At 40.8% G+C, this 12,706-nt stretch overlaps 2 protein-coding genes across 3 annotated transcripts in view; one reads left to right on the forward strand and one right to left on the reverse strand.

The window, feature by feature from the left end:
* Window positions 1-7,967, reverse strand: part of def6a (DEF6 guanine nucleotide exchange factor a) — a 17,295-nt gene extending 9,328 nt beyond the window's left edge. The window contains exons 1-5 of the mRNA XM_076275480.1: window positions 7,729-7,967; window positions 6,202-6,342; window positions 5,238-5,417; window positions 3,785-4,012; window positions 2,257-2,403 (exon numbers count right to left, since the gene is read on the reverse strand). Of these exons, the coding sequence (XP_076131595.1) occupies window positions 2,257-2,403; window positions 3,785-4,012; window positions 5,238-5,417; window positions 6,202-6,342; window positions 7,729-7,824 (792 nt within the window). The 5' untranslated portion in view covers window positions 7,825-7,967. The remainder of the gene's footprint in view (window positions 1-2,256; window positions 2,404-3,784; window positions 4,013-5,237; window positions 5,418-6,201; window positions 6,343-7,728) is intronic.
* A 634-nt stretch (window positions 7,968-8,601) lies between these two features.
* On the forward strand, window positions 8,602-12,016 carry tmem9 (transmembrane protein 9). 2 transcript variants are annotated; one of them, XM_076276791.1, is made up of 6 exons: window positions 8,602-8,685; window positions 9,187-9,306; window positions 9,387-9,478; window positions 9,612-9,720; window positions 9,860-9,991; window positions 10,467-12,016. In XM_076276791.1, exons 2-6 carry the CDS (start codon window positions 9,211-9,213, stop codon window positions 10,605-10,607), a joined length of 570 nt encoding a protein of 189 aa, XP_076132906.1. In that variant the 5' UTR covers window positions 8,602-8,685; window positions 9,187-9,210; the 3' UTR covers window positions 10,608-12,016. The 2 variants fall into 2 exon arrangements, with proteins under 2 accessions (XP_076132906.1, XP_076132905.1); XM_076276790.1 differs by having other exon boundaries at window positions 8,608-8,717; window positions 10,467-12,015.
* The last annotated feature ends 690 nt before the right edge of the window (window positions 12,017-12,706 follow it).

A 12,706-nucleotide genomic window follows, 5' to 3' on the forward strand; every position in this document is an offset into this window, starting at 1 on the left:
GCTCCATCGTTCTTGGATTTGGTGTTTCTAGAAAAGGTAGTTCGAACTCTCAATCGCAAAAAAGGACGCAAAGTTTGGTCGTTTGAACTACTGCCCCTAGGCAGTCGCACTTGTGTCGTTCCTTGGTAGTTCCTGTTGGTGTCCGGAGCGCCTAACCAAAAATCACAACCGCCTAACCAAAATTTGCGAAGTGGATGTTTATCTCGTGACTCAATGATTGATCTATCCTGTAGCTTAATTTTGATTAAGACACTGACTCCCCTACTTGGCTCATTCTTGCTATTTATGTTAATTCGAGTATTGCCTTGCTTTTAGTATTATAATCTTCACAGACTCTTACAACAGCAGTGATAAATGGTGTAGTGGCTAGAGCAGAAGACTTGTTATCCCAACGTTGTAGGTTCAATTTTCTTATGATGTGAGATTGTCCTTGCTTCTCGCTACCTGCAGGTGAACTAGTGTGACACGTAGATTCAATTGTTTTTGACTGATGTATTGCCTACCTATGGTCTATGGTCGAGAGAGTAACTATATACATAAATATGTATGGTCAAAACCTATTGTTGTGTCTCGTAGGCCTACTCTTACTCAGAGATGAAAAGAAGAGATAGGATGCGAACTCCGGCCGAGCGCGCAGTGCACCAACGCGCTGCCGTTAAGCCACGAAACAGTTGATAACCTATGGGATACCCAGATATTTGTCCAGGCTATATATTTTTCCAACTCGTAGATATTTAACATAAATAATGACTCATATTGGTCTGCTTAAGTTAACTGTTTTATATGCTTGCAATAGGTTTAGGTTTTGGCTGATGGCAATGACAATACCAGCATTAATCACTCGGTTTAGATTAGAAACATGTCGACATAGGCCGTGACAGAACATTTCTAGGGGGTGGGGTATTACACGTTGCCACTGTTTCCACCAATGATCTGTATCGCTGCATCATCAACAACGTTGTTGGAACGATGGTGTTCGAACGTCGGAGGTAGCGAATTGCGACACAGGTACGATGCTTTCTGGAAACAGGTGTAACAGTGTCGTTGTTTGGTCGCAAGTTGCGTCGTACCATGGTGGTTGAGCAACTTCGTTGCTAACTTTTCTAGAAACGACCCCCAGAATAGAAAAAGAAGTGGGAGGCCCCAGTGCACAACTAAGCAAGAGAACAAGTACATTAAAGTCTCTAGTTTGGTAAATAGACGCCTCACAGGTCCTCAACTGGCAGCTTCATTAAATGGTACCCGCAACACGCCAGACTCAACGTCTACAGTGAAAAGGCAACTCTGGGATGCTGGCCTTCTAGGCAGAGTGGCAAAGAAAAAGCCATATCTGAGACTAGCCAATAAAAGACACGGATGAATATAGGCAAAAGAACAGACATTGGACACAATGGACAGAGGAAGATTGGAAAAAAGTGTTATGGACAGACAAATCTAAGTTTGAGGTGATTACACAAAAGATCATCACACAAGTGAAAAGATGCTGGAGGAGTGCCTGACCCCATCTGCCAAGCATGGTGGTCTGGGGCTGCTTTGGTGCTGGTAAAGTGGGAGATTTGTACAAGGTAAAGGGGGTTTTGAATAAGGAAGGCTAGCTCTGCTTGATTGGAGCCAATTTCCTCCTACAACAGGACAATGACCCAAAGCACACCGCCAAAAGAACTATTTAGGGAAGAAGCAGTCAGCTGGTATTCTGTCTGTAATGGAGTGGCCAGTACAGTCACCAAATCTCAACCCCATTGCGCTGTTGGGAGCAGCTTGACCGTATGGTACATAAGAAGTGCTCATCAAGCCAATCCAATTGTGGGAGGTGCTTCAGGAAGCGTGGGGTGGAATTTCTTCAGATTAACTCAACAAATTGACAGCTAGAATGCCAAAATGTCTGCAAAGCTGTTATTGCTGCATATGGAGAATTATTTGACGAAAGCAAAGTTTAAAGGACAAAATTATTATTTCAAATAAAAATCATTGTTTCTAACATGAAATTGACCCCAAACCTCTGAACGGTAGTGTGTGTGTGTGTGTGTGTGTGTGTGTGTGTGTGTGTGTGTGTGTGTGTGTGTGATCTATAGGTTAAGTATACTCTCTATACTTCTCTATGTTCCCTTATTGTTATGTTGCCTTTGAGAATGTCAGGAGAGTGTCTTCTCAATGTCTTTTACTAGTAATGCTGTAAGTTGCTTCGGATAAAAGCTTCTGCAAAATTCCATAAACCATAACCATAAGCATACAGCGGTTAGCACAGAGGCTGCCCACCTCCACGCAGCAGTTTGTGTCCAGCGTGATGCTGCCCTTGCAGTCTTTGCGGTCCTCGTTGGTGTAATATGAAAGGCTGTTGGGTTTCAGAGTGAACCACCGTTCTTTCCAGTTCCTCCTCAACTGGCTTTTCTTCCACAGGTATCCCTTGATTCGATCAATGCATTTAAATACACATTAGCTCAGAGAACATGAAGAAGCAGTAATATTGGGCAGATTGCAGTTTTTTTTTCAATCATTTTCATACTTGTTTCAACACCATGCCTACTTTTTCAAAACTCTTCCTACTGTGAGCTTTACAAACACACGCCTGAGCCATCAGTTAATCTTTGGTGCAAAATGCACTACAGCCACCAAAACTCTTTATACTTCACCCAAACTCATACTGCCATAACTGTAACTGCTATCTGCCATAAAACTACTTTGTCAGTCAGTGTGCAATTAACCAAAAAAACACAAACAATTTTAAGCATTGCAAAAACACATATTATATGCATATCCTTTATCTTTGCCTTGTTCAGAGTTGCACTGCAAAAAGATGAGATAAAAAACCCAGTATGGCGAAAAGTATTTGAAGTCACATATTGTGATACTAAATAAATATGATAAATACAACATTCTGCTATTTGCTTCATGGTAGCTCTCTCTTTCAGTGAATTCTCTGTACAACAAAAGGTGTGCAGACACTTTTCACTCCCAGTAAGTGAAACAACAACACACAAGACTATTAGATATATGCTATAGCCTTAATCTGCGATCCATATTGTGTCCTCTAAATTTGGTGTTAATTTTAGCTCACATACCATAACATCCCCATCGTAAGAAAGACATATTTTGTATATTTGTGCACCATTCCCACAAATATCTCAAGGCAAGCAGCTGTCAAAAACTGTCAAAAGTTTTTTTTGATATTTATTTATCTATTTATTTATCTATTACTGTGTCTGTTTGCGAATGAAGTTTGTGTGTCAGTATTGCGAGTGCTATTTTGTGTGGTACAGTATATGTTGATGTTTAGCTCTGCGGTCATGCAAGCAGCTGACCTGGATTTGAATCCGGGCCAACAATGCCTTTTAAAAGTTTGGACAAAATGATGCACTGATTTCCTGACCTTTACAATGTCGATTGACTGTTATTGCATTGTTTGCACTGCATTGGTCAGTTTGACAGTATTCAGCTGTAATAGTGTAAAAAAGCCTTTCAAGCCTTTCAAATGACAACTTAATTTGTGTTTCCAAATATAGCCCAGCTTTATCTCTAGTGATTTTTAAAAAAAATAAAATTAAGTGTTTTGAGCTGAGCTTTGAGTATGTAAATATCTGCAACAGTTTTGATGGTGGTGAACATGGACTAGGAGAAGTGGTCATGAATTTTGGACAGGTGATTGATAGCATTTTGTATGAAAGCAATGCAAAATGATACACAATTTACACATATGGTGAAAATGTGGAGAGTGGCGGACATGGTATTGACACAAGTGTGAAAATGATTGAAAGAATGTAATGTTCATGTGTGTTCTCCATGCTACCTCTTTAAGAACATCTCCAACTATTTCTCTGTAAACTTCCTCTACTGCCATGGTGACTGTTTCCTTAGTGATGCCCCTGGTCAACTTTCCAGAATTCATCATTTCCAGAAATGCCCACACGGTGAATCCATTTTGGACCACTGACTCCTGGGATAAGAAATCCTCCAGTTCCACACAGTTGAGCTCCATACTCATTGCCATGCAAATCTTCTTGAGCAAGTACTCGACCTTTGGAAAGTACATTAGTTTGATTATTTTTATCCACATCATTTAAAAGATTCTATGAAATATAGCTCATAAATCTACAAGAGGAACAAATAATAACTTATCACAATCAGATTCATGACCCCAAAACATATAGCTTAAGCTTCTTCCTAGGTAATATGCTAAATGTTCCCCATTTGTACAGTGCTTATAAAAGGTTTTCTCTCATCAATATACTACAGAGTAGCAGCACGCAAGAAGAGCAGTGCAGTTGACATTAAACATGTGAAATATCCAAGCTGTGCTGTGCTTCTTGGCTGTTAAGGAGCAAAAAAATGAACATCATTCTGTTCTAAAATCTTTTCCCTCAAGTTTCCTACCGCTTAGTAGTCATTCCATCTTCACCAAGCAATGAACAACAATTTAGAATGCTATACGTGGCTGAGATAGTATGTCAATTACAATTGGAATATGTATACTAAAAATAGCCTATCTTCACACCCAACTGAAACTGCCACTGCCAACACAGGTTGTGCAAAACACAGGAAATCATCAACCATGCTGCAAGAAACCCATCAGCCAGCAAGACGCCAAGAAAGAGCAACAACAAAAAAAAGATGAAATCTTAGCAGAACCTGAAAGAACATTGTGTTCTGGGTTGAACACTTCTAGCTATTTGTTGTGCGTAAAAGTACATTTACACTAACATACTGAAAAGTCCTACACAAATACCAAAGCACTAAAATGATAGATGTAATGTTCAAACTTTACAACAAACAAAGCAATCATACAAACAAAATTCTAATAAATAAAACTGCTTAATTTGCATATCTGTACATTGTATTGTTTTGTATCATTATGATGTTTTGATCATATTTGGTCAATGAAAGCAAGTCTTGTCGTATTATGATTCAGCTGGAATTACCGCAGGCGCCTCAGGTGCCACAATGTGTTACACACTCACAGCATCATCTAAGCTGTTAACCAGAGACATCTCTTAGAGCCAGAGACTATCATTTTGAGAAACACATTGCCCAAAGTAATTTAGGGGAATCCAGATTCAGGGACTCAAGGGTGACTTTACTGTAAAGACGTGTTTGCTAAAACACCTTGAAAAGAGGTTGAATTTCAGTTTAGATTCTGAGTTTCAGTTCTGTCTGTAAACCCTCAACTGAACTCTCTTCCTATCTGAGAGGCGCCTGCCTGACCAGTGGATCATGTAACAGACCACAGAAAACGTCTTTTTTACCTCATCTGGTACCATGACCAGAGGGTACTTGTCCTCCGACAGAAAGTTGAACAGGCACCAGAGACGGAAAGCATCATCTTTCGGCAGAATTTTCACGCCACCCTGGTGATAGTTCTTCTTGGCAGTCAGCGTCCAACAGAGGTTGTCCACATCCTCCTTGACAAAACTCCCTGGTACTACCTGGGGGACACATAGGTGAGGACAAACCAGCTCTGAGTCGAACCTATGACTGGATTGCTATTGAATTCTATCTGCTGCAGTGGCAAGTGAGAAGCATCTCATATATGGATGGTGTTGTGGTACTGCTGGAGGACGTATGGAAAGCATGGGTCTCGTATGTGGATGGTGTGGTGGTGCTGCTGGAAGACTCATGGAAAGCATGTCACTGATAGCCGGGGTTAAGATATAAACTTAGACTGATGAGTCATAGTAGATTTTTTCCAGCCATGCATGAAGGTACATGGTAAAAGATGAGTTAAAAAAAAAACACTACATATTTTCTGGAGTTAAATCTAAACCACAAGGCCATTTTGGTAGAACTTCTCCAGCTGAACTGAACATCTTTGTCACTCTCTCACATGTTTCCTTAAGTGAAAAAGTAATGGAGCTGGTATACTTCGGGCAACTCTTTGCTTGTTGATGTGAATGTGCCCCAAATAATGTATGCAGTTCCAGAGTGATTAGTGCTAGATAGAGTTCTACTACATTAAAGGAAAATTCCAGAGATTTTTCACATTGATCTCTGTTTCTCGAGGTCACCCAGTCAATATGAAAAATGTTACCTAACTCGAGCACCAGCTAGAGCAGCCAGACAGTTACAGTGCTACACTCTGGGGACACAAAATCATGCCCCCAGAATGTAGCATGTGAAAAATGTGAAAAATCGCAAAATAAAACAACGGAATTCTCCTTTAATAGAGAGGTCATTTTTGTAATCAGTAATCCCCTGGTTACCGTGCCCTACCTTGTCGAGGATATACTTGTTGAGATAGGGCATGTAGCCTTGGTTGGACACAGGTCCGTCGTCGTCATCTCTGAAGTGTTCGTCCAGTGCAACGGGGTCATGAGGTATACTCAGGACAGTGCATAGGTTATGGGAAAGGACCTGAAACCAAAACAGATCTGAGTGAATGCCAGCCCTTTATACATAAGCCAGATTTGGTTGGCTTTGGCAATCAAAACCTCATGATGCGGCTGCCAAGCTGGCAAGCACTTTTAACCACTTTTAAAAGTTAATGTTGAGCCCTGGCTATGAGAACAGATGCTTTTTGAAGTTTAATTCAATGACATAAATGCAGGTTTTACTTTATAGTATACGTATAAGTATATACTCTTTTGATCCCATGAGGGAAATGTGGTCTCTGCTTTTATCCCAATCCGTGAATTAATGAAACACACACAGCACGCAGTGAACACACAGTGAGGTGAAGCACACACTAACAATGAACCCGGAGCAGTGAGCTGCCTGCTACAGCGGCGCTCGGGAACAGTGAGGGTTTAGGTGCCTTGCTCAAGCGCACATCAGCCGTGGATGTGGGCATGGGAGAGCAGTGCTCAACCACTTCCCCCACCCACATTTTTCCTACTGGTCGGGGATCAAACCGGCAACCCTTCGGTTACAAGCCCTTAGCCCATAGCCCTTACCAGTAGGCCATGGCTGCCACAATTTATGTCAATGATCTCTCGGAAAAGAAATGGCCTACTCATCTGACTCATTCTTAGCATTCAACAATGAGTCACTGATGTTCAACTTCTTTCCCAAGAACCAAAAGCAACTGAGAATGAACATCTACAAGTGCATGCACCATAAACCTATGGAGGACCTAATGTGTGACATAGCCTACATGTATCTGAACCACACAACATGCATTAAAAAACACATCCGGTTTGGCCTCTTCCAGCTAAACACCTGCCTGGTATTCAAAGAAGCCCTGCCTATACTCTTATGTCATGCATAGTACCAGATCAAGTCTCTGGGGCCATTATGCAAAAAAACTGGTGGCGGGCTCAGACTAGACAAAGTAGCCAAAATGTTCAGGTAAACTGATACGCAAATTGCTCATTTTGACACAAGGCTGAGATGTACTACTACAGGACAAACTGATATCCAGAGAAACAGACAATTATTGAAAATGTACAGTAATGTTTCAATAATTGTCAAGATTCAAGATTTAACAATTTCAAGAACTGTAAAATATAGTGTGCTCTGTATTTTGGGAGTCATTTCTTTAGACAAAGCATTAGAACTAGAAAGTTGACAACTCAGCAAATAATCATACATTACTGACTGTTATGTTTTAAAAGGAGACTAGATCATTGTACAAGTCACATTCATGATTTATAATTCAAATGTATAGTTTTCTGTCTCTGTCTCCTGAACAAATAGGATGTACAAATAAGGAACTTCAGTTGAAAGACAGAAGTGTGTGAAAATGAAGAAATGATTAAAGCTGAAAACGAAGCCTGATATACTTTGACGTGGACCACTCACCTTTAGCTGGGACTTCGACACTTTTCCACTCTTCTCTATATCCAGAGCTGTAAAAGCATACCAAATGGACTTAAGTAACTCTGAGCGCAAGTCCATGGCTGCAGAGACATAACTTCTTTCCTCTTATTCAGTTTTTTTTTTTTGGTGCTATATTTTCACGCTCTCATTCACGCACTCCCTCGCCTCACTCCCGGACGTGTGGCCCTTCTAGGGCTGTCACCCACACCCTGTTGCAGAACACACTTGAGATCTTGAAATCTTGAAGTAAGTTTCACAAACACCCCCTGCTGGAGTCCTCTGTAAGTCTTACATGAATAGACAACAGGATTAAATCTGATACTTGCGGCATTATTCTCTTTTCTTCTTCTTCTCAATAGTAGATAGGCTACAGTCCTTCCAGTCTGTGTATTTTTCGAATTAGAGCATGTATTAGCCTACTGTAATCAATTATTTTTGCTGTCAACTTCAGGTTATCAACATACATAGAATCATAGCTGATAACAGACAAGATCCCATTTTCAATCCAGACAATCTACCACAGGAGTGTTATTTATGTTTTGTGAAAGTGGATGTGGAAGTAATCATACAGAGAACTAAACCCGACACAGGGAACTATGCAGACACATGAATGAGACAGCACAGGTCGAAAACCCCAGGTATGGTCAAAACTGGAAAGATTTCGACCGTAGGTAAACTGAAAGCAATTCTACATATTAACCCATATTGTCTGTATATCCATACATCCAGACCGCCATGGAAAGGTATGCTACTGACCACAGATGATAGGCTACATTACTGATTCTGATGGGGGGGGAGATGTGCTCCAATTCACCAGGTGGCAGTGTGCCGCTTAAACTGGACGGAGGGGTGCAGGCGACTCATTCTATCTAGGTTTATTTACCAGCTAGCTCAAATAGCTAGCTGCACATTTTAGACTGTCAACCATTTTTAAATAAGGTGAGGACCGCATAACCTCTTCAGTCATCAAAGTAAGCAAACACGCGAAACAAGAATAAGCGGAATAATCTAAATCATATATGTGGCTGAGGTAGCTGTTTAACGTTAGCTAGATAGCTGTAAGTTACTCCAACATTAACTGACGCAGATTGCTAGCTAGCTAACAAGTTAACGTTAAACAAGAAACAGTTAATTTTCAAAGAGTTGCAGCCAGTTCTAATGCACACGTTTGTTATATGCCATTCAGTGCTGCTTCTTAACATGTAGTGCTACTATGCAATCAACGTCATGTTGTGTTGGTTAACATTACATGTCTCATGTTCCTGATCTTTCACGAAACGCAGTGCAATGCAGTATGTTCAGGTTCAGGCAGTATGTTGCAAGAAGAGCTAACGTGAATTTAGGAAGGCAACAAGGTTTAGCTTGCTAGCCTTATAACACCACCATTTTAATATGGTCTCATGTACTTATAATGTAAAAAAAAAAAATTTGTTTACCCAGATCTGAAGGGAACAAAAGCTGGACATGTCACTTGACAAAGTACTGCCCCTGAGGGCTCCACTGATTGTTGCTTTGACTCTGTTGTCCTTTGAAGCAATCTCCATCGTTCATGCCACCAGGGTAAACGAGACATCAAATTATTTATTTGTCAAATGTCAGTGGAGTTGTATGTTGCTCTGACCATATGGCTTTATTTTCAGAGTTTTGAAGATATACGATGCAAGTGCATCTGTCCGCCATACAGAAACATCAGTGGACACATCTACAATAGGAACGTGTCGCAGAAAGACTGGTGAGTAGGCTGTTTACAAAGATTTTAATGTTTCACATAGAAAGCAATGGGACAATATTATATAAAGGAGTGAATTGATAATGGTGGCATTAGTAACTAAGGGAAGTTAATATGTTCTGTCTACATTTCTTAGTAACTGCTTGCACATTGTGGATCCAATGCCTGTTCCGGGACATGATGTGGAAGCTTATTGTCTGCTTTGTGAATGCAAGTATGAGGAACGCAGCAGTAACACAATCAAGGTACAAAACACACACACACACACACACACACACACATATCCATTCTATACTGTGCTGATTCAAAATGAAGAATAATACAACATGACATATGATTTTGCCATTGTGGTTCAAAATCATGACGACGATTTCCTCCCCACAGATAACCATAATAATCTACCTGTCCGTGGTGGGTGCCCTGCTGTTGTATATGCTGTTCCTGTTGCTTGTTGACCCACTCATCCGCAAGCATGACCCTTACATACAGCCACTCCACAATGAGGAAGATGCAGAGGTACAGGTTTCTATAAGCTCACACATATACTACTGGTGTATTAGCACTAGCAGTAGGTAAAATGTATGTATGTACAGTAGGAGTGTATGTATGCGTCTGTGTGTATAATTTACTAGATTGTAAATATGTTTTGACTGCTATACTGCCCTACAAAGCCAAACTGCAGTTTCTGCATTTTTTGTGACATTAACATATCAATCTATTAAAATCTCATTTATCTGCTGTAACATTTCCTGGAGATATACAGGTTTTCATTTTTGCTAAAATGCAGTGTGACAGACAAACAGAAAAGCTGTTTTTTTTCAGTTTTATTTTTTTGTAGATAGGTTTGGCTTGTAGGGCAGCATAGGAATCAAAGAATTCAAAATCTGAATGGGTCGTTTCATGCAGCTGGATGGCTGTTCTGTGTATTGTTCTGTTCGATATTGATCACCTGAAGAGAACTGTCCTCTCACCTCTCAATTTCCCGTCTTAGGACATTCGGACTCAGGCTGAGGCAGCCCAGGGTCGTGGGAGCACTGTTCTGGAGCGGGTTGAGGGGGCCCAGCAGCGCTGGAAGAAGCAGGTCCAGGAACAGCGGAAGACCGTGTTCGACCGTCACAAGATGCTCAGTTAAGCTGCCAAGGCTGCTGTCAACTCTGATCTCCTCTCCCTAGCCCTGAAGTGCTTCTACTAAGCTCATGCTTTAAACAAAGATCTGGATATTAAGTAGCACTGGTCTTCTTAAGAAACATGTCTCCATTTGTCTGATGTAATCAACTACACTGGATTGTGTATTAAGTGTCTGGAATTGAATTTACACTTAAATGCTCTTGTAGCTTAATAGGGAAACTACTGCTACTTCAATCTGGACTCTGGCTTTCAAGAAGTTTGCTTTTGTTGGTGTAGGGGTTTCTGGAGTGATTGGTCATAAACGTGAAGCCACCCTCACATCATCTCACCTCACTCAAGCTAAGCAATTATGCTGCCTCATGGAACCACCATGCATTTGATATACATAATTTGGCATTATTTGCTAGTTATATTGTTATTTGTATTTATCTACCTTGTTTTGCCATTTATTTTGATATGCTGCTACAAATGATGTTCACATGAAGAAAATATCAACTTTAGGATCACTTCATTGGTCTTTTTCACTTTGGCTTCATTGTTATCGACGTACGCAAGCAAAAGGACTGGTATCTTTAAATTCAATTGCACTTTTATCATATGATTATTGTTTTTTATGTGGTCTCTATTTCCCTAAAGGGTCGTTAACACCAGGAACCATAACTGTAAAGATAACTGTAACTGTAAAAATAACTGTAACTGTAATAATGAAAGCGTCCACACTGACCAATAGTAACTAAAATAGCTCCTTGTGTAGATGAATGTGATGGCTAAAATTTTATGGATTCTGATTTGCTGTCAGCTTATCGTTCTTAAAATCGCTCTGAAATTGGTCTCCAGCGAGATTGTTCTTCATTTGTTACCGTTATAGTTTATGTGTAGACGTCGTCATTCATATTATTTCTATTTACTATTTCTAGAAGCTTTAAGGTACATTTCTAAGCAGGAAATGAATGAAGATTTGTGATTACAATTGGCATGTTACTGAGAAGACAATGAAGTTTCAATTAAATCAGTTTTAGCACAATGTTAGAAATATAATATAAGCTACATTGCTAGTCTGCGCTTTCTCTGAGAGATTCTTAAAATCTACCACTGTTTGCACCTCTATTTTAGAGGGTGATTAAAAATAATTTATGTTCTGTTTAATTTGTAATAATTTTTAAAACTATTATTTAAACTGGTTTTGACAACCATAAGGTAAATGTGAAATTCCAATTGTTTTGCACTGGATTTTATGTGAAGTACATATAATTTATTTCTTTTATTATACATTGTACCTATATTTTCATGCTTGTATTGTACTTGGGGAGCATAAAAATAATAGTTTAAATTATTTGGCGTATTTGCCTTTTGTGTTCATTGAGTCTAGAGTATTGAAGTGACTCTACTATACTCTGGCCAGGCTATGTCACAGAGATAATTCTGGTAAATGGAGTCATTTGTTTGCTAGCACCTCTAATTCCTCAGGAACCCCCCATTCAACCACATACTCCGCAGCACTGGTCAGACTCTATAAACATTTCCCGCAAATATCTGCACAGTGTCGCATAAGTGCTGTTGATGTGTGAGTCCCCCGCCCCACCCCACCCCTCTACTACTATCCCCGTGCTCTCCTCCGGTTGGTCCTCACGTCTATCATCTGCAATGATTTTGTCAAGAGAGAGCAGTGGTGTGCGACAGCTGCGTTTTGGTGGCTTCTGCTTTCTGCTGCCTCAGGAGCCTGCCCTTACTATCCCAGACCCCACCCCCCCCCCACCCCCTTGGACTTGCCCCCTCTCTCCACCACCCACCTACACACCCTCACCCTCCCCACCCCAACTTTGACAACTCCCCACCCACCTCAACCACCCCCAGCCCCCCAACCCCAAGCATGGCCAGTCAGACCTCACAGTCTATATATAAACCTCAGGCCAACTGCTCCTCCTGCTCACCACTCCTCTAATTTCCCCCTTGCCTGGTGTAATTTTTCGAGTGGAGAGTGCAGGGCCAAGAAGGGAGGCAGCCCCTGTTCCTCAGAGAGATCCAGGGACTGAGGTGGGGAACGCAGGGTCGCAGAGGTGGTGGAAAAACAGGAGCTCCGTTTGGACGTACAGCAACGCCACT

This window comes from Alosa pseudoharengus, unplaced genomic scaffold (genome assembly GCF_046254945.1).
Source record: "Alosa pseudoharengus isolate Yale_2024_CS ecotype anadromous, Long Island Sound unplaced genomic scaffold, YU_APseudo_1.1 YU_APseudo_1.1_scf_9, whole genome shotgun sequence".
Lineage (NCBI taxonomy): Eukaryota > Metazoa > Chordata > Actinopteri > Clupeiformes > Clupeidae > Alosa > Alosa pseudoharengus.